A 22,359-nucleotide genomic window follows, 5' to 3' on the forward strand; every position below is an offset into this window, starting at 1 on the left:
GCATCAAGATGACGCAAGAAGCGACAAGTGATACGGATGAAACTTGTGACAATTCAAAATTCTCAGGACACTTGTTTTGGTGATTCCAGAAGCAGAAGAAATTGATCGTGAGCTGACTCCAGGATTATGGGCAACTGCAGCTAAGACGGCAATTTTATGCTTGCATTCAAATGCTTCTCTTTCGTGATCGATTTATCGTTCTCACACTTCCATCTTCTATAAAGTGGTTCACTACACGATAAAATGATGCTCGCGATGGAAGTCGCCGTTGGGGATGTCGCATGGTATACAGTTCAATAGCTCTATTAATATTTCGTTCAGATTCACCATAGATAAGGACCATTTCAACTTTTTCATTTATTGTTAGGCATTCCATAGTCACTCAACAAAATAGTCAAATACTTGATAACTGAACGAATACTGTGAACCAAAATAATCTCTCATTTACTTTATTCATCAGTATTTGTTTACAATCGCCTGAAATACCTGAGATAAACACGTGAGATCTGTTCACTATAGAAAATTTTCGCATCATAACAACTTGCATTGATCATTGAGCAACAATGCATTGTCACTACAATATTGAAGAATTGCTTAACCAAAGCTATTCCTGTTTCTAATGTCATTGTCAAGGAAAAAATTCGTAAAAGAATCAAGAATTAATATCTGGAAAAGGAGAAGTAGCATGTAAAAAAGTGTCAGATGAAAGTTACTTATTTTTTTAACGCTAAATCAGATACTATTAAAAAAAATAGAGGTTTCTATGCAAAAAAGTGAAGTTGACCTTCATTTGACCTTGAAGACGTCCACTCAAAATCAAACCAATGATGTCATTTTATGGCCCCCGGGAAACCATTCAAACTTCACGTGAAACATTTTCTAGATACATGTTTAGTTTTCGAGATATTGCGACGTCTCAAGTTAAATGGACTACCCTGTATAAGCAATTTTGAACGAAAAATTATGATAAAATGTAAAATTTAAAAAATACCTAATATCTAAATTAAATATTGGTCTTTTGGTTTTTTAGTTGTTGTTGTTGTTGTTGTCAGTGTCAAAAGGTGAATGTGTTTTGATCCAACTATTTGAAGTATTTTTACATTTGCAGTGGTGTTAATTCTTTTAAGAGGCGAAAGCAGTGTCAGCCTGCGTTTTATTAGTAACTACACTTTATTACCTACTTTTGTACGAAATATGATAAAATTAACCGAACGTGAAAGAATCGAAATTATGTGCATGATTGGTTCCCGAGATATGTCGCGTAGTCAAAAGGAAGTGGTTCAGTTTTTTAATGCAACTTATCCTGATCGGTCGCTTATTAGTCAAAGTATGGTAAGCAGAGTTGAAGCAGTTTCGTGAATTCGGGCATGTTCAGGATACTCAAAAAGCTGGTCGGGGTTCAATAACTGAAGAAGATGAGCTTAACGTTCTGTTAACGGACCAAGATAATCCCAAAGAAACATCCACAATCATAGCATGGCTTCTAATGTTAATTTATTGCGATCCACCTTATTCTCCCAAGTTCCACCCTTATAAAATATTCTCACTTCAAGAGCTATCGGAAGATGTTTTTGATCGCCGAAATGAATTTTGTGAGAAAATGCAGCAATTATGTAATGATAACAATAATTTTGTAAAATTGATATTTTCTGACGAAGCAACGTTTACTCTAAACGGCCATGTGAACAGACAGAATTTTCGATTCTGGGCGACCGAAAACCCTCATTGGTTCACAGAATGTCATACACAACACCCTCAAAAAGTCAATGTGTAGTGCGGTATAGTGGAAAGAAGAGTTTTAGGACCTTACTGTTTTGATGACTCTCTCACTGGTGAGAGGTATTTGGACTTTCTTCAAAATGATCTTATCCCCGCTCTGATAACTTTGTATCCGGATTTGAAACAACCCGACATGCAGCAACGTAGACTTTTTACAGCAAGATGGAGCCCCGCCACACTATGCTTTACCCGTTCGCAATTATCCAAATGATATTTTTCCAAATCGTTGTATAGGATACATGAGGATTCATTGAATAGCCACCCAGATCACCAGATTTAACTTCCCTCGATTACTTTTTATGAGGATGTGTATCACTAAACCAGTGAGTTTAGAAGATTTAAAAGAACAAATACGCCAGTAAATTAGAAATATTACTCCAGATGTCATTAACAGCGTTCAAAAAGAATTTTTAAATCGCCTTGGTTATGGTCAGGTTCTTAACGGGGCTCAATTCGAACATTTAATTTAAATAGGTATTTCTTTAATTTTACATCATTTTTCGTTCAAAATTGATTATGTAACCACTATTCTTTTGTACCATATCCTTTGTAAAAATGTGTTCTTTCTGATTTTGAATTTAAAAATGGTGGTTTCCATTTAAAAAACATATTGATGACGTCATATCTTTTTTTAAGTCACTGTATATTTAATTTCCTTGTAGAAAACCCCTAAACCAAATATTAAAATCGACGGGTTTGGCCATTTTTTTCAGAAACGATTCATTTCATTTTTATAGAATTTATCCGCTACTTTAGGGATGCACCGCATAAAATCTAGTATATTTCTATCAAGTATAATTTTAATAAATCCTGGTATATATTTCTGTTCGGCAGTCTCTTGAAAGCTCTTTAACCTTCGAGGATTTTGATTCCTCCCTTGATCTCGAGTGCTTATTCGTTAAATTACGTTTAGGAAAGGAACTTTTTCTTGTCGGCTCAGTCTATAGGCCTCCTAGGGGAGATCTACGTCTGTGTTTGTTGTTTTGACGATATTTTATCCCTTGCATGCTCACAATATGATAATGTTATTACTCTCGGTGATTCCAATGTGATCACTTTTCAGACAATATTTTGTTCGATTGCTTTTCTGCATATGATTTTGCGCAGGTAATAAATGAGCCTACTCGTGCAGCAGCTAACACACAAACTTTAATTAATGTAATTTATTTTAACAAACCCACAAGTGTCGTACGTTCTTATACTTTGAATGCTGATTTAATTTCCGATCACCACGCAATAGTTTGTGAGGTCAGGATTAAGGTTAAAAATTAACAAATAAAATATAAGTCTTACCACATAGGAATGATTTTCTTGCTGATCTAGAAGAAATAAATTGGGATAATATTTACCATATTTATGGTCTGGGTGAAAAAGTCGAGTATTTGTCCGGCAACGTTTGTTTATTATTTGAGACACATGCCCCATTAACTATCTCAAGGATTTCTAAACCCTATACTCCATGGATTACCAAAAGCGTTAAACTCTTTATAAAAGAAAAAAATCAAAGCGTTATCGAGATTTAAAAAATCTAAGAGTTTACCCGATTGGCCATTCTGCAAGCAACTACGAAATTCGGTGGTGGGGATGATTAGGCGGGGAAAGAAAGCATATTTAGAACTTCATCAAAAAAGCAGCAATAGTAAAAACTATGGAAAGCAATAAAAAACCTTAGTCTCAGAAATTTTTCTAACCGTGCTATAACTGTAAATCTTAAAAATTCTGACATAATAAATGATTATTTTTATCAGTTAATAGTCCTTCAGATAACCCGGTGATGATGATGAGATGAGATGCCCAGAGACAGTCGAATATTTTCTTAATCATACATAGTCCTGATCTCCAGTTCTCATTTTGCTTAGCCGCTGTAACGGAAATTTCAAAAATAGTTTTAGACCTCAAATTTACTGCCTGTGGTAGTAATTGCATCTCAGCGAATATGCTCCAACATTGTATTCATCATCTTGCTCCTCACTTGACTCATGTTATAAACTTCTGTTTGGAAAGAGGTTGTTTTCCTGATATTTGGAAGACTTCTCTTATAATGTCTTTAGCTAAAATCAGTAGTCCAAAGGACTACTGCGACGTTAGACCTATATCCATTATTCCAGAATTTCTAGTTTGGAAAACTAAGTTTTGGAAAAGTTTTTTTCAGCCACAGATTTATGATTTCTTTATCACAAATAACATAATCCCGCAGGGCCAGTCTGGTTTCGAAAAGCGGCACAGCACCACATCTGCCTTGTTAAAAGTTGCTCAAGAAATCATTGAGGCTTTGATTGAGGCTTGGTGATACTACGGCGCTCGTATTGCTCGACTTTTCTGAAGCTTTTAATAATTCAATAAACTTCTTTAGGTTGTACCCTTCTGAAAAAAAGCATCTGGTGGTATTAGAAAATCAAGCTCAGTCAAACCGCTCTTATATAAGTTCTGGGGTACCACAAGGATCCGTCTTGGGTCCTATCTTATTTCTAATGTACCGGGTGTACAACTAAGAGAGGTCGCCGGCCATATCTCAGTAACTAGTCATCCCACATCATAGGGAAAAAAATATTTCTTATAAAAGCGGCAAAGAGAAATCGTTAGAAATTATTTATAAGTTCGTACGATGACCTCTAGGGGGCGCAATACAACATTGAAATAGAAAAAATTGGTTTTATTGAAAATATTCAAAGTGAATCCTAGAGAAGAATGATGCCATTTTAAAGCATGATAAATTCTAAACATTTTTTATTTCAAACTTTTTTTTTTAATCTGTCAAATAATAGGTGGATGAAGGGTTGAATATTTATTTCTAAAATTGTTGATAACTTTTGATTGGCCTAACCAATTTTAACGAGCTTCTTTTGTTTTCAAGAATAATTATCAGGCTTTTATGTGGTATAATTACTTAGCCGTTTTAGTTGTTTTGTTGAGCGTTAGAGGGCGGTTTGTGTTATTTTGGACTTTTTCAGCGATTTTCTGGCAAATATTAAATACAACAATAAAATTTTTTTTACTTAAGCTAAAAGAGCATGAAAAAACATAAAAACTGGCGCAAACCGCAACTCGATATCTTATTTTATTCCGAAATTATTAATTAAACTGTTTTTGAACGATAAAATTGTTTTATATTTTTAATGGTGTCTTAGGTGCTCAAACTGTTTTCCTTCATTTTCAAAACACAATCGAAGTCGTTGCGTCGTTGACAGAACCGCTGTCTGGATTTATGCTGTGGGTAAGGAATTTATTGCATTGCGTATTTGGTCCTGCATGTCGTTGTGTGTTTTGGGTGGGGTGACAAAAACTAAATCTTTAATCCTTCCCCACAGATAAAAATCTAGAACAGTCAGATCTGGGAATCGAGCAGGCCAAGGAAAAATACTTCCTCTTCCTATCCACAAACGATATTGTCTAATTAAGTATTGACGAACTTGAACGGCAAAATGTGCAGGGCAACCATCATGTTGGAAAATTATTTGCCCTCTTGTTTTCAAATCAACATCTTCCAGTAACTGGGAGATCATTTTGCAAATAAATTAAATACACATTTCCAGAAAGTGTTTGATTGAAAAAGAAAGGACCAATAATTTTTCCGCCAATAATTCCGCACCACACATTTACAGTCCATCTGCCTTGGTGTTGAGTCTCGCAACTCCAACAGGGATTTTGTTCTGCCCAATAATGCAAATTATGCAGGTTTACACCATCATCACTGCTAAATGATGCCTCGTCCGTCCATAATATCTTCGAGATAAATCGGGTATTTTCTCTAACCATGTTCAACAGCCAATAACAGAAATTGAGTCTGTTATCAAAGTCTTTTTCGAGAAGCGCCTGGTGCAGAACCACGAGATATGGATGAAGTTTAAGTAAAAAACAATAAATATAATATAATAGGATGCTTATTAGTGTTGTAACAAATAAAAATAGCTACCTGTGCTCTTTCAGAATATTTTCTACTGGGTCGAGGGACACTCCCAATTCCCTACAAATATTTCGGATGCTTAGTTGAGGGTTTATTTCAATATATGCCTAAATATTTATAACGTTTGCCTCTATGCGCCCTCGCTTCGATGTATATTGCCGCGAATAATTTCAGTATTTCTTAGCCTGGTAGCTAAACCGGTAAAGACTCTATGATTATTGTGTCTTCTGTCAGGAGATATCTTTGGGCATATATACGGGCTGCAATGCGTGCATTTTGCATTAACTCAAAATACACTGCTAGCTACGTTTGGCATTTTTAAAAACTTAAATGGTTTCAAAATCAGTCTTCGACATTACATTTGACATCGATCATAAATGTTTTATCATGGCCCCGAAAATATTTATCAAATTTATTTATTTCCAAAGCTTACTATTGACTATGTGACGCAATAATGCCAGTGCGGCGACAGATTTTATTGTTCAAAAACATTTTAATTCATAATTTCGGAATAAAATAAGATATCGAGTTGCGGTTTGTGCCAGTTTTTATGTTTTTTCATGCTCTTTTAGCTTAAGTAAAAAAATTATATCGTTGTATTTAATATTTGCCAGAAAATCGCTGAAAAAGTACAAATTAAAACAAATCGCCTTCTACCGCTCAACAAAACAACTAAAACGGCTAAGTAATTATACCACATAAAAGCCTAATAATTATCCTTTAAAACAAAAGTAAGCTCGTTGAAATTCGTTAGACCAATCCAAAGTTATCAAGAATTTTAGATATAAATATTCAACCCCTCCCCCACCTATTATTTGACAGATTAGAAAAAAAAGTTTGAAATTAAAAATGTTTAGAATTTATAATACTTTTAAATGGCAGCATTCTTTTCTAGGACTTACTTTGAATATTTTCAATAAAACCAATTTTTTCTATTTCAATGTTGTATTACGCCCCCTAGCGGTCATCGTACGAACTTGTAAATAATTTCCAGCAATTTCTCTTTGCCGCTTTTATTAAAAATATTTTTTCCCTACGCTGTGCGATAAGTAGTTACTCAGATATGGCCGGCGACCTCTCTTAGTTGTACACCCGGTATATAGCAGGCATGTATAAGGTTATTAAATATTGCAGTATTCAGAGCTTTGCCAATGATATTATTATGAAGATTTCTCATGTGTTTCAACTTTCTCGTCGATTCTAGCAAGTGTTCTGTAATGTGTTTCTCTTCAAAAAAATAAGAGAAAAATTGTCTTGGATAACTATTTGTGGGGGGAACGCAGTTAAAAATAGTTGATAACATTAAAAATCTTGGTGTAATTTTCGAGGAGGACTTGAGATTCAAAATGCACGTTTCTGACGTAATTAAAAAATCCTATTTTGCGCTCAAACCATTGTACGCTAATAGAAGTATAATTAACTACAAAGTACACAAGAAATGTATGTTCCTTGTTTGGATATCACCCTGTATCTCTTGCAGAAGCTTCAAAATCAGTGCTGTAGATTCATTTTTAACTTAAGAAAATATGATAGAGTTTCAGAAAAAATGTGTACTCTTGGATGGTTGCGTGTAGAGAATCTTTATCTTCATCAGTTGGCCGTTTTTGTGCATCGATTGCTTGGTACATCCTCCCCTGCTTACCTTCGTGAAAAATTCAGTTTTCGAAGAGATGTGCACGACATCAATCTAAGATGTATAAGTAAATTATCGGCTTCTCGTTTTCATTCTGCCTTATTTCACAGATGTTTTCTTTTTAATGCTGTCTCGGTGTATAATGAACTTCCGAAGTCACATAAGTGCATGTCCATTGCTGGTTTTAAAGTAAAATCAAAGTCGCATTTTCTCACGTTACAGATGATTTCCTTATAATTTAAAGGGAAAATGTGTAAATTGCTTTTCTTCTTGGTTAGTTTTATGTCATTGCCTATTTTTCAACTCAAGATAAATTTCATGGATTTCACGGGTTTTCTATTATCTTCTTTCTATAACTGCTATCTATGTAATTTGTTATATATTTTTGTTTATGTAATTAGAGGTTAAGTTGATTAGCCTTAGGCTAGACTTCGTCTTTGTACATTTTGGTATAATAAAGACAATATTTATTTATTTATTACATATGTCGTATAATTTGCATTTACTGACAAATGAATCCACAATATATAGTCTTTAAAGAAGAAAGCAAAAGTAGTCTTTTTGAGTGTCTAACAATTGGCAAAGCTTAAACTCTAACCAAAGCATCATATTTGGACTTCTCAATTTTTAAAAATTCTACTGATTGACTGGTAAGCATCTTATTTCATACCATATCTATGTAAAACAAAATTCCATATGTTGTAAGAGCTTTGGTAATATTTCTGCACACTTGGCCCTAAAAAATATACCAATATCAAAAATCATACAGTTGCCTCCATTTGTTTTGATATCACATTAAAAGAATATTGAGACAATCCTACGTATTTATAATAAATATTTTCAAAATAATATTCATTATCCATAAGGTTTTATAAAAATGTGAAGCAATAAATTATTCAATAAACATATACATATTATATTTAAATAATACTTAAGCCAAATAGTTTGAATTAATATTTTTAAATTTAAAAATATTAGTTAAAACTATGTTTTTTTGTTTTAAATTTATCTACATTATAAATTACCTAAAAACTTTTTTTTCTTGAATTTCAGACATAATCGATTCTGACAATTTAAGTTTTTTATGATTGATCTTTTTAACCTGTAGTTATGATGTTTTCTCTTAGTTTTAATTATCTCATTTTATTTATATCAAAGATTTCTCTTTGTCTTTTAGAGTATTTGTTTATTTTCTAATTAACTATTACCCATTTTGTTTTATTTATTGTAAATAAGCAAAATAAATAATTAATTTAGGAATTTACTTATTTTTAGTCTAAAGATCTAGAAAATCAAAATATTATCTTATTTGCCCCTACTTTATTGTAAAATTTTGGTAAATTACCTACTGATAAACTCATTAAACTTTAAGTTGTAGATAAAAGTGGGTATTTAAAAAATATATTAACAATTTAAATAAACAGTAAATCTCTGATTATTGCACGTTTTTATTATTTTGAAGGTAACAAAATAAAAGGAAGTTTGTTTCAGCTCCTATATCCTTTTATAATTTTGATAATAGCATATTCTATATCTTTTTTTAAATATTATAAGAGAAATGAAAATATTTTGACAAAAATACAAAGCAAGAGTCTTGCATACATTTCTAATAAAATGTGTTTATTTTAATATTCATACCGTTTTTTTTTTTACATAACAACTGTTTGGTCTGATAGTTGTCTTTATCTGTCTTAAAGAATAAACTAATTTTAGCTTTCATACTGAACCAATTCGAAAAGAGCGCGGCCAATTTAATGTAAAAACCGACAGTCACTTTCTGGAGCCGGGTTTTATTTCAGTCTACGCGTATGGTTGCGAACCGGGACTGAAAAGAAGGGATTTTTCCGGGGAGCTACCACTACGAGATCTAAGGGAACGAGAAAGACTTGAGGAGGAAGAAGAGGAAGTTAGTAGAGAAATGGAGGATATTTTTCTGAGAGGTTAGCTTAAATGGTCTTATCAACTTGTTTTTACGTTTACAGAGATTTCATACTTTTTTCGTAATAATGTTACTAACAATAATAATTTTTTTTTTAATTTTTTGCATTAATCAAGTGTAAGAAAGAAAGAAAAATATAAAAATAAAGGGATGTTAAGACATAAAACTTAACTGCATCAGCACGTTATATATCCAAACAGTGCTCGTTTAATAACCTTATTAATTTGATTTGTAATGAATTCTATTACTTTGAGAAGTATTAGTTTTTTTGATTTGATTTCCTAAACCCATAATAACTATCAGAAAAAGGGTTTTGTTCTTCCAGAAACAATATATGAAAAATTAAAAAAGGTTTTTCGAATGTAGGATCGGAAGTTCTGTGTTATAAGTAGGTAACGTTAATTCTTCCGTTAAAATAGTTTGATGTAGTGCTCTTATTTTATCTAAGGCGAATCTGCAGGCAAGGTCAAATTGTGTGAGGGTCAAAATTAAAAATGTCGTTCACACAGTTCAGCTTGACTTTTGCTATTTCTCATTTTTCTAGAAGGTCCAACTATTTACATTTAGGACACTCGTAATATTTTCACATTATCATGTATGGTAGTAGAATGTCCTACAGATAGTATATAGTTAGAAAAAGTTGATTCCGTTTCCGCGAAGTCAGAGTCAGTATGCTTGTTATATAGACTTTCCAATACTATAGTGTGAATTTCACACCCAAATTGGCCCACATAAATTTCATTGCAATCCCCGAAGCTCAACGAGTAAACTCTTGATTTAGTGAACTGATTATCAAATGATTGTAAAGAGTGTTAACACAAAATGGAAAATAATGGAGATCTCCAAAAAATTTAACTCATTGTAGGGAAACGTTACTATTTAACTCTGCAAGTTTTATGGTCCACTATGTTGTAAGACAATTTTAGTGATATATTTACTGAGAAATTCAAAAAAAACAACTGCAATATATTTGTGAAAGTAAGATTTTAACAAGTTTTATAGAAGAATGGTAAAACTGAAGAGACTTATATTGCGTCATCTGTGCATGATGTTTTCCTGTAAGTTTCCAAAGAAATTTTTCCATTATCTCTAAGGGGTATCTAGGAAGGGTAGATTCTTCTGGTTTTCTTTCTCTACCGTAAACTCTATTTAGGATGTAGTTCATTAACATAAGTCATGAAATTATTCAATTTATTTTCCCCTCCATCCCACCTGATGCAAATGTTGTCCACAAATCTTTTATGGAAATTTTTATTATTGGTAAAGGGGCTGTTCATAATTTTAAGTCTTGCATGAAAACGTGGATAAGGAAAGGAGAGAAGATCTCCTAGATCTCCTAGCCAACCCAGCACTCCGTTAACTTTAAAAAGGTTAAAAGAATACAGTGATAAGATAAAATTCCAGTGATGTTCAAAAATGTTAACAGATTATTTATCACGATTTTAGATAAGTTCATTTTATTAAAAAGATTAGTGCAATAGCGATATGCAATCTTCAGGTGAGATACTCGGAAAAATACTTTGGACATCTAAGGCAATTAAGACCACTCGCTGCGCGATTAAAGTATTCCTTAAATCATTAGCGAAATCAACTAAATTTTTAGTTGAATAAATATTGTTCAACTGAGTTATCTCCCTTGAAATGTAAAGTTATTAGTTTGTAATTTTATTATCAATAAATTTAATTAAAAAGTGTTCGTAAAGCTTATGTTTCCTGTTTCTTCTTTGCAATATAATTGATGATACGCAGTATAGGCAAATCAAGTGTAATCTTTTGGCCTTATATTCCAATGAATTTGGAAGCTTTGAGTTTAATTTATTACTATTTAATTTAAGTCGGTCTCGTTGAGAAAAATGGAAAATTTTTTCGAGTTTAAAAGTTTCATGTTCACTTGGGGAAAAAAGAATAGTGTTTGAGCACATTACATCTACTATACAGGGTGATTTTCAACCTATGCGCATAAACTTAAGAAATGGTAGATGAAGATCAATAATGAGTAATAATGAGAAAAAAATGTAGTAAAGTATTGTTGGTTTCCGAAATAAAGTTAAACAAATGTCAACAGAACGTGTATCAGTCGAACTTATTTTGTTTATTAATAACTGATAGTAAACAAGTCATAATATTTTGAATTTGTTGTTTGGAATCTTTAGCAGTACTTAGTTTGTTGGTGGCCGTGATCGTTTTTTTCACACGAATAAAATAAAAGCGTCAAATGTAATGGCGCACATTTTTACAAACGAAGAACTTGTCGACATGATTTTGGTTTACGGAGAAACGCATCAGAATGCAGTGGCAGCAGCTGATCTGTATGCCCAACGATTTCCCCGAAGATATCACCCGAGACGTGGGGCTTTCTTACGTGTTATTCAGCGGGGTAGAGAAACTGGCAATTTGCGGCCGCGGCCTGGATAAGATGGAGGAGCTATTAGACCTAGGCACATTCTAAATCTGGAGGAGGATATTTTAGAAGTTATCGAAGAACAACCTGGAATTAGCACTAGAACAATTGCAGCGCGATTTGGAATATCGCAATGTACAAGTTGGCAAATTTTAAGGCACGAGTTGCTGTACCCGTTTTATGTGCAGAGGGTACAAGCCCTACTTCCAAGAGATTTGCCGCTTCGAGTACACTTTCGTGAGTGGTTGTTACATCAGAGAAAAACAAACCACCGAGAAGCGACAAAACCCGCATTTACCGTTGATTTTCTGGGGTCCAATTTTGGTGCCCTTGAGCGGGCTTAAATGACTACAATGGCGCTACATATTAAGTAACGGAGAAAAATCGTTTTGGCAATTTAATAGTTCCGTACACGGAGAGAAATACGACAATTAATAGATTAAAAATTTTATTGGGAATTTGAAATCAAAACTATTACATTATTTTACTGTTGGTATAGTTAAGTTATAAGTATACCTAAACTATACCGGGTGACACAGGAAAAAGGGAACACGCAACAACTTTTTTATTTTTCAAGATAAACAAATGTATGAAAAAATAAACTGGGTGTCCCATTTAAAATAAGAAAGTTCGTGTCATTTCCGGTGCAACCGGAAGTGATCAAAAACAATTGAATACGTCAAAATATGCTTTTATAACCATTCTATTGACATACCAAATTGCATTTGTTTATCTTGAAAAATAAAAAAATTATTGCGTGTTCCCTTTTTACTGTGTCATCCGGTATAGTGCCAACTATAAAAATTACCATTTAGGATAAATAATGGAAAACAAAAAATCTAACAAACTTTTATTTTTTGAGAGAATAATATTGGCCCATTGTATAATGAAACACAAAAATACATTGGCAATAATTAAATTAAACCTAGGTACATTTATACATTCCGCAAAATTTTTAGTTTTCGAACATTTTTATCTTTATTTGTTTTTAAGACCCTATTATTATATTTAATGGTGTAAAATATTTTCATAAATATAAATAATTTTAAGATAAGAGTTTTTGGAAAATGTGCACAAGGGTGTTCATAATTAATAGTTTTCTACACCCTGTCTTTGAATGACATCCACGAAAAGCACAGGTATAAGGCATATTATAAAAGTTTTTAATAAAATAAAGAGCACAATGACAACACACACAAAAAATAAAGACAGAGAAAAATTCAGGCAACACTTGACTAGACTAAACTAGGCGTCGAATATTACCGGACTAACCGACGGCTGGCAGGGGACCGGCAATAAGACAGGTATACCAAATAAGCTCGCACATGCGCAAGAAAAATCGGTCCCGGCTTTGTCCCTTCTCGGTGGTTTGTTTTTCTCTGGTTACATCACCAGCAGTTAAGCCCAAACTTTACCATGAATATTTTAGTTACGGATGAGGCAAATTTTACGCGCAATGGAATTTTCAACTTTCATTACACTCATTACTGGGCTTTGGAAAATCCGCATATTACACGGAGAACATACTTTTAACAACGTTTTTCTGTAAATGTATGGGCTGGAATTCTGAACGGGATGCTCATCGGACCTTTTATTCTGGAAAATCGTTTGACTGGTGCTCGGTATTTAGAATTTTTGCGCAACAATTTACCAGTGCTCCTTGAAAATGTGAATCTCAACGTTAGGCAGAACATGTGGTTTCTTCATGATGGTGCTCCACCACATTTTTCACGACCAGTGCGACAATATTTAGATCGTGTGTTTCCCGGACGATGGATAGGCCATGATGGTCCAGTTGGGTGGCCCCCTCGCTCGCCTGACCTTGATCCATTAGACTTTTATTTGTGGGGTCATATGAAAACAATGGTGTATGTAAACGAAGTTGATACTGAGCAAGAGCTACGACATCGCATAAACGCTGCCAGTGACGCAATTCGCCTACAGCCTGGTTTGGCCCGTGCATGTACGTCTTCATAGATTCGACGAACTCAAGTCTGTATCGAAAATAATGGAAACAACTTCGAACAGTTGCTTTAAATTAGTTTAAATTAAACATGTTAAAAAATACACGTTTTTTATTTAAAAAAATATGGATATCTCCAAAACTAAAAATAATTTAACTATATTTTTTTTTCATTATAACTCATTATTACTCATCCGCTATCATTTCCCAAGTTTATGCGCATAAGTTGAAAATCACCCTGTATAGTATCCAAGTTCGGCAACAATGCACAACAACGAACTTGACTTAATATGCTTAGAGAAATCCTCTCCAATATTTGCTGGATCAGCCACCAAGTCACCAGGCTGATTGGGGATTTATAATCGAACAAGCTCTTTTATTTTTATTATTTAAGTAGCGTGAGATTAAATAAGAATTAATGGGGATGCAGTCAAAGTAAGAAAAATAGACTTAAAATATGTGGAACCCTTTGTCTAGTTTTCGAGTATTACACTTTTCTTCACCAAAAAGGGTGTATAGACGTGTATAGAAGTGTATAGTCTTAACACTAACACTCACATTAGTAGTTTCATCAAGTAGTTTCCTTAAAGTGAGTAAAATCTTTGTCTTATATTAATTAAACCCTAAGAAATTACTAAATTCACTACATTTGCTCTATTAATTACTATCTCTCTTAAGTGAAATCTAAAAACGGCAATGCCGGTAAATCCCGTGCGTTTATTTTTTTTTGTTTAGTAAATATTTGGATGACGACAAATTGGTACTACAAAATTGTATATTGCAAGCATAAAAAAATTTACAAAAGAGATACTAAAGGGAAAAGCAATACCGCTGTATGATACTTTTTCTGATGTATTTCAAGGTATTTTAACAGGAAAATTTGAAGATCGTGATAAAAAGCAATTTCAAAAAAAAAAAACAAAAAAAACCTTGCTATAAATGTTGCGTTTTTCAAATGGAAATTCTTTGTTTATTATTAACTTTTTATATTTTACGGGAAGTTCTAAACTTTAAATAAGATATATTTGCACGATATTGCGGTTTTTGAGCTCTGAGAATCTGAAAGTCTTATTTGCAGTTTAATTAAAAAAAAAAAAAAAACCACATATAGTAAAGATGTATTATAACTACGGTATAAGTATATAAGTATGTATTATAGGTACGTAAGTACAGAAAGACAAGTAAAGCCAATTTTTTTCGCAATATATGTATAAAAATAGTTATAAAAATTAAAAACCTATTTGAAGAAACTACATTTTACATAACTAAACCAGAAACCTAGGACGAAAACTACGTCGTGACAGAACTATTTTAAATAATAATTGAAGAAATATATAATGAAAAAAAGTTAATAATGACAATAAAATAACAATAAATAATGTAATCACTAATAATTTAAATTTTCAATAAGTTCTCCATTGTTCTCAAAGCAATATCGGTATGCTTTTTGCAATCTTTATAATCTTGCAGTTATAATTTAGTTTTCGTGCGTCTATTAATGTAGTTAACAATTTTTTCCACAGTTTAATTTCTAAGTTACACTATTTTCTAAGGTGAAAAGTACATTTTGAATACTCTGTAAATAGAAAACTAATTGAAAATATCTACAAGTAGGTATCCTAAATAGATACCGATAAATCTTATAATCTTTAAATGTACATTTAGTGTATTTAAATATATATTTTTAGGTATACGACAGCTACTTACTTCATATATGCAGAGAGAACTTCAACCCGCTATAAAAGAAACACTTATGAAAAATATGGGATATACAATATCTTATGGATAAAATTCACCTTTTTAAATTTATGTGTAGATTTAATTTAAAACTGAGATACAATACCAAAAATTTGTAAATAAAATTAAAAATATCTAAGCTTTTGTTAGTGTTCATAAAAATATATTATTAAACAAAATTATAACCAAAAAAGTTAATTTTTCTCAATTTTATAGCGTTGCAGTAATTAACTTTTGTGATAAACTGGTGGAACCAATAATGACAATAAGTTAATATAAATTATGACTTTATTTTGGACTTACAAATACATTTAGTACATATAATAGTAACAGAAATCAATTATATGTAGGTAGCAGTACTTACATAACCAGACATTACATGTCCTAGTATAATAAAGTTATTCACAATAAAGTCCATATTAACCTTAGTACTATGCTCAAAGCTACCAAAAACAAAGGCATCCATAGCTGAAAAGAAAATAATTTAAATTAACTAAAATAGAAATGTAGCTGAAACATTTTAATAGTTTATGACACATATGGAATATTAAATAGACGTAAAATAATTTTTTTTAGTGGTAAATAGATAGTTAAAAAAGTCAATACTTTCTTGCCAAAATACAAAAAATAGATGGCTTCATTTTTTTATATGTTTTTTTTTTGGATTTTGCATTTTTTTATTTCCCAGATAATTATTTCAAGACAAAAAGCATAATCTACCACAAAATCTAAAGAAATAATAATTTTAATTTTTATTCAAAATCAGTATTTATACACGGTGACAATAAGGGACCGGATGTTTTTAGAACATAGTACGAAGCTTGAAGCAATTAAAGTCGGGTTCAAGTACGAGGTTACTACCACTGGGTGCCACTTTTAGTAAAGATAGAGCGGTAGACGGTAGACCATTACATAACATTTGCACACAATATGTTTATCCGAAATGATCACTACGCAGCGGCTATTTCACACTCACTTTAATATTCGTATGCGTGTAGTTCCATCACACAATCTTAAGATGGATAAAGAATTGAAGAACAACAATGTCATTAAAAAAAACAAGCTCCAAAACAAACGGTCAGAACTCCTGAACACGTGTAACATAAACATGCAATTGAGCTAAGCATTAATCGGGAATCGGTTAAAAAAATTTGCATAATGACCTAAAATTTCACCAAGAAAGAGATTTTGAACATCGTGAGGATGTCGCTACGAGAATGCAAGTTATTTTAGGGGATAACCAGCATCTTCTAATATTCGGAGCGACGGAGCTCATTTTCACTTAGATGGAGCAATTAAATTTTTTGGTTTTAGAACTACGCAGGAAAGGGATAAACATGTGGTTTTAGCAAACTGGTGCCACGACACAACTGCCAGAGATATCCAGACCTGTCAATTTGTGATTTTTTTCTATGGGGATATTTAGAGAGGCGTGTATATGCTCACAAGTCTTATAGTTTGATCGAGTTCAAGATCGATATTCGCCAGGAAATCCTGACTATTGATCGAACAATGTTGGAGATCGTGTTATCTGATCTTGATGACATTATTTTCCATACATAATTCAAACTGTAAGTGGCATAATATAAGATGCATTGTGATCCCATTAAATATAGTAGTCTTGCAAATTTCTTGTGTAAACATTTATTTCAAAATCCTTTTATTACCAGTTCTCATCCTGTACAAGGTGTCCTACAACAACTAAGAGAAAATAGTGGCACATTGTTAAAGAAGAAGTACCTAAATAATTATAAAAAGAAATAAATAGAATGTCTATGGAAGTTATAAGAAAACAAAGCGCATATGGATTCAGATGACACATCAAAACCTTAAAATATTTATTTATTTGTTATAGACAAAATATCCCTAAAAGAGGTGCGAAAGAAGTATTGATTGCCTTAGAGCACCAAACACAAGTTATATTTTCAAAGATATCATAATAATTGATTCGACAGACGACAAAACCATAAAGTCATAGCGCAATAAAATTTGTTAAATAATGTGTATTCCAAAGTTAAGCCCACTAAATTATTGGCCTCAGTAAATTCACTAAAATATCAATTTACATTTTTAATAAGGCAACTACGATTAATTAAATCTTGGTATATCAGTACACAACATGAGTTTGCATTTAATGACAAATTACTTTGACCGAAATGCACAAGTCTACCAAAAACTTCAATTTATTACTGTGACCTCATTCTTAAAGAACATACAGTGCTACCTGTGATTTTCAGAAGATTTTAACTGGTACTTCTTGTTCTTATAATGTTAATTTAAGGGCAAAACACGTGTAACCTGTTTTCAATCTAAATATAACTTTGAGACCTTTGACCAAACTTGTAGCTTTTTTGTAATAAGTAAATATTTTTAAGAAAAAAAAGCACAACTTTCAATTACAAAAAATAAAGAAAACTAATTTTTCTACAACTAACTTTTCGAATGTAAAGCTATACAACAAGCCACCAAAGTCATTAAAATAATTTGATTTTCAGTATTTTTTTAACTTTGCTGTTACTTATTTGCGGTGCATTTTGGATCAAAATACTTTTTAGAAGTTTAACTTTTTACAGTTTACATGTATAACTGAAAACATGTAATTTCTGTCAGTTTTTTGATAATTGTTTTTGGAGCCTACAAATATGATAGGACATGCCTGCAAAAAAATAAAAACACGATTTTTTTTACAACACTTAGAAATATTGAGTTACATATAAATTCTGACCAAATAAATTACCAAAAGTACCACAGACAGCCTTTAACGGACAAATTTTAAGAAAAAATGTATTATTTTAGGTTATTAGAAAAAAGAAAAATAACTTTTCCACCTTGCAAAATAGTTTTTGGAAATAGGTAAGTATAATTGAATCGTAATATTTTTGAATAAGGAAGCTATGATTTTCCCAAGTACCATTAATTACCGGACTCCTTTAATGCAAAAGATAATGATATTAATAAAAATAAGATTTGGTAGTAGCTAAGTGCAACTAAATAATATTTTAAAAAATGTTGTGTAAGCCATGAAGTTTTCAGTTTTAGTAAAGAAAAAAATGTATTAAACAAAGTCAAGTGCACTATATTAAAAAAACGGATAGTTTATTAGGACGTCATAATTTTAGAGTATAACTAAATTTAAAATTATTACGTTCCTTAGTGTTCGAAAGTAATAAAAACAAAAGATATCTAAACATATAATAGTACCTTATTTTCGCTATTTTCCACCTGTAAACCAGACACCATTCCTTTTTCAAGCGGCTTCGTTAGTCCTGGCATAACCACCTCATCCAAAGGCTCTCCGATCATCGAAAATTTAGTTGCGCTAGATATTTTCACTTTAACTAGTTTTCCCATGAATTCCGGATTTAGAGGCAGTAAAACTTGCTCATAGAATTCGTTGTGGCCAACATAATGTTTTTTATCATGAGAAATCTAAAAAAAAAAACGTTTTTTTTTTTAACCAAATAAAAATTTAACATATGGTTTTAATCTATCTTTACCTCCGTCACTAAAACATCTTGAATTTCACCTACTTTGTGTCCATAAGGTTCATAAGTATAAAACAAATCTGTTAACCTAAAAGTAAAGTAAATAACTTAGTGTCAACACTACAAGTGTACAAGTAATTTTATTTTGTTTTGAGAACTTCACTGATTTGAATTTTTATTTTATTGACTTGTTATATGTGTATGTACATGGGATTACCCACAAATTACACCACATTATACCACAAATTTAATATTACATAAAAAAAAAATCATTTGTAAGCACATAGATCAGTTATAAAAGACATATTAAGTAGCAGTAATATTTGTTGTACTTTAGACTATGTACACCTTGATAATATAAAAAGGCATAAAATCAAAAAAAAATGATATTAAGTTTAAAAAGTCCTTTTGAGGTGACAAATTTGAATTTTTAAGTAAAACATTTTCAGGGTGTTCCTAATGATACCTTTCCCACAATCGATCGATGCAGTTCCTGGAGACTCACTGTAGAAAGGGTCGAGAAATTGATTTATTAACTTTGATCAGGAAAGTGTTGACCATATGGGATCAGGCAATTCTACATGGAACAGTTTGCCCTTTGTCAAACTTTAACCTGGAACTCTAGGTTTATAGTACCAATCAGCTCTGTAAAAACCTATTGACTATTCAATAGTTTGTGAAAAAACGAAATAAAGTTGGAGGAAAGCAGGCGACCTGCTTTGTCAATTTACCAATGTTTAACCTTGCGAATAAAATCAGAAGATTGCATGTCTGATCTTAGAAGAATGTGGAATGACCATTTACTGCAAGTTCCATTTTTGTAGACCATTATGTATTCTGCTACTAGACTGCGAATCTGTTAAACTCCTCTTAGAGGTATCATAAGTAGATTTGTACATCATCAGCATTAAGAATCTAGATCCTTTCAAATATGTGCAGATATTATTTATAAAAACAAATTTTTCACATATAGGTATTTTTTTAACTCTAATGCCATGGCCATTCAAGCAGCTTTTAAGCCACTCCAACCAGTCCAAATTGAAAAAGTAAAAAATAAAGTAAAGAAGCCATCACGTTTCCGACCGAACGGCACATTACCGGGACTAACTAATAAAAACACTCAGGCGACGAATCACTGGCGGCACGCGGCTTTATCGAAGTTCCAGTTGCTCTTTAGGCGCACTTATGAATAGGTGTATTTTGGAGTTATCTTCTTCTACTCCTGATACATATGCAAGTAATAAGCAAAGCCGGGAATTCAAAAATTGACGTTAATATCTTCGTCTAGAATTTATCGTGTTGTTAAAGTTGGAGATATTATAGATCATTCCATAAAGCGGAAGCAGGTCAACCAATAACAGAAGTTGCGAAAAATTGACAACGCAATTAAGGACGTTATTCGACGAATAGTGTATGGTTTTTATGAAGATAAATTAGTGCCAACTTTGGAAATGATAAAACACAAACTAAGTGAAGATCCAGACTATGATTACAGTAGCTTAGAGACCCGCCGAAGTATTTTAGTGGAGTGCAGGTTTAAAACTTGATAATAGGATGATTATAATGGAATCACATGCATCATCGTCTTCATCGAGCATATTAACGCAATATTAAAAACTATCGAGAATTGAACAGAAACATAATGTATTTAGATGAAACGTGGTTCGATACGCATGACATTGTTAAGTTTGGTTGAAAAAACGTGTAATTATTCTCCATGCTGGTGAAGAAAATGGTTTTATTTCGAATGGACTGCTTTTATCAGCAAAAAGCATTGCGAAATCAACGGCCCATTACCACCAAGATATGACATCAGAATTATTTGAAAAATGGTTCGCAGATCAGCTTTTGCCAAATATTCCACCTAACTCTGTTATCGTAATGGACAATGCTTCTTACCATTCCCGAATATTAAATAAAATAGCGAATACCTGTTTTAAAAAAGAAGATGTTTTAAATTTTATGAAAACTAAAAACAATGACATTCCAGAAAAAGTTCCCACTAAAAAATATTTGCTGCAAATTATTAAAAATTATAATTTCAAGAATGAGTAACATATATTCAAATACGTTATTGACAGTATTTCTGCAAGTCATGGACATACTAACACTGCCTCCCTATTATTGCGTCTTTAACCCGATTGAAATTTGAGGAACCATTAAAAAACAGCTAAGGAAATTTAATCACTCTCCTACACTGAGTGGGGAAGTGATTGAAAACATTCGCCAAGTTGCACGAGACTTTGATACTAGAGTCCATAAAATGAGAGAATATGCCGGTGACGTCAGACTTCGCGCATCTAAGCTGGCTATCGTTAAGCGTAGAAGCGTAGAATTCTAGCAGATGTGAAAGAGAGAGATGCATGTATTCACGGTCAAGTAAACCTAATCAGGGAAATATGGGGCCTCCCCTTTATTGATTTTTTGGTTTAAATTTAAGTTTGTGCGCATTTTACGTCACCGGCATATTCTTTCATTTTATGGACTCTTAACATATGGAAAATTTGTGAAAATTGTGAAAAAATTTCTGAAAAAGTAAGAGTTGGAACAATTTAATGAGACACCCTATATTTTACATATATCAATTTTGGATTTTACGTCAAATTCTAAGAAATTTGATGCATGATATGACATACTTTTATTCAACTGTTTTGAAGTGTTAAGTTTTTAATATTATATATTAAGTATAGTGGAATAAAAATTTCAACATAGTGGAACAAAAATTTCCTATTTTAACTCTTTAAGACCTGTGAAAGGTTGTTAATTTTAAATAATCTTAATTGCCAAAAAATTTTTTTTGAAAGATGACAATGAAGATCTGAAAGAGAAGTGGAATTTGTTTTGGCACCATAGCGTACATAATTTCTTAAGTTCATAATTAATTTACTCTGCAGTAAGTAGATGGGAAGGTTAAAATGTACCATTTTAGAAAGTATTTAAGCAGATGATATCTATCTTGAATAACCTCAGATGCTTGAATACATCTTAAATAAATATGGACAGTTCTCTAAAGAACATCATTCATAACATAGATCTTACTAAAGAATTCTGTTGACATAAGTTAGCTATCTGCTGTCTTTCACTAGTAGACTTACGCAACAATTCTATCGGGCAAGCCACAAGATTGGGAATCATTATTCAGATAATATGCTTTATGAAATGGTCCATGTTTTCAAGAAATTAATTAGGTTTAGATGTGACTAGTTCACGTTACGATATACAATGGGCGTTTTGATAAAAAGATACCGGCTTTGCGCTCAAAGTTAGAAATGATGCTTTATACAGGGTGTCCCGAAATTACATCGCAATATTTTACCAGCCGCATCTTTGTCTAAAAATAAGACAAAAAGTCCATTTTCAGTATGGTTCAAAAGTGCATCGTTTTTAAGTTACAGGGTGTTTTATGAATCATGTTAAAGATGGTTTTTTGTTAATATATCCGAAACGCCTAGTTGTAATCTTTTGAAATTTTCAACATTTACTATTGGTTTTATTAAAAGCTGATATTGCAACCATTT

General features: G+C 32.1%; 3 protein-coding genes across 5 annotated transcripts in view; 2 read left to right on the top strand and 1 right to left on the bottom strand.

The window, feature by feature from the left end:
- Window positions 1-15,495, top strand: part of LOC126745176 (uncharacterized) — a 42,416-nt gene extending 26,921 nt beyond the window's left edge. The window contains exons 5-6 of the mRNA XM_050452908.1: window positions 9,030-9,256; window positions 15,308-15,495. Coding sequence (XP_050308865.1) covers window positions 9,030-9,256; window positions 15,308-15,408 — 328 coding nt within the window. The 3' untranslated portion in view covers window positions 15,409-15,495. The remainder of the gene's footprint in view (window positions 1-9,029; window positions 9,257-15,307) is intronic.
- LOC126745112 (neurogenic locus notch homolog protein 1) overlaps window positions 1-22,359 on the top strand; it is a 610,297-nt gene that overhangs the window by 489,511 nt on the left and 98,427 nt on the right. The gene's annotated exons all lie outside the window — the stretch shown is intronic.
- Window positions 15,337-22,359, bottom strand: part of LOC126745101 (threonylcarbamoyladenosine tRNA methylthiotransferase) — a 33,540-nt gene continuing 26,517 nt past the window's right edge. Inside the window, exons 9-12 of one of the 2 annotated variants that reach the window (XM_050452824.1) lie at window positions 18,854-18,929; window positions 18,558-18,785; window positions 15,721-15,824; window positions 15,337-15,355 (exon numbers count right to left, since the gene is read on the bottom strand). In XM_050452824.1, coding sequence (XP_050308781.1) covers window positions 15,759-15,824; window positions 18,558-18,785; window positions 18,854-18,929 — 370 coding nt within the window. In that variant the 3' untranslated portion in view covers window positions 15,337-15,355; window positions 15,721-15,758. Of the gene's footprint in view, window positions 15,356-15,626; window positions 15,825-18,557; window positions 18,786-18,853; window positions 18,930-22,359 lie in introns of those variants that run through there. The other variant, XM_050452815.1, reaches the window with a different exon arrangement.

Source organism: Anthonomus grandis, chromosome 1 (assembly GCF_022605725.1).
Source record: "Anthonomus grandis grandis chromosome 1, icAntGran1.3, whole genome shotgun sequence".
Classification (NCBI taxonomy): Eukaryota; Metazoa; Arthropoda; class Insecta; order Coleoptera; family Curculionidae; genus Anthonomus; species Anthonomus grandis.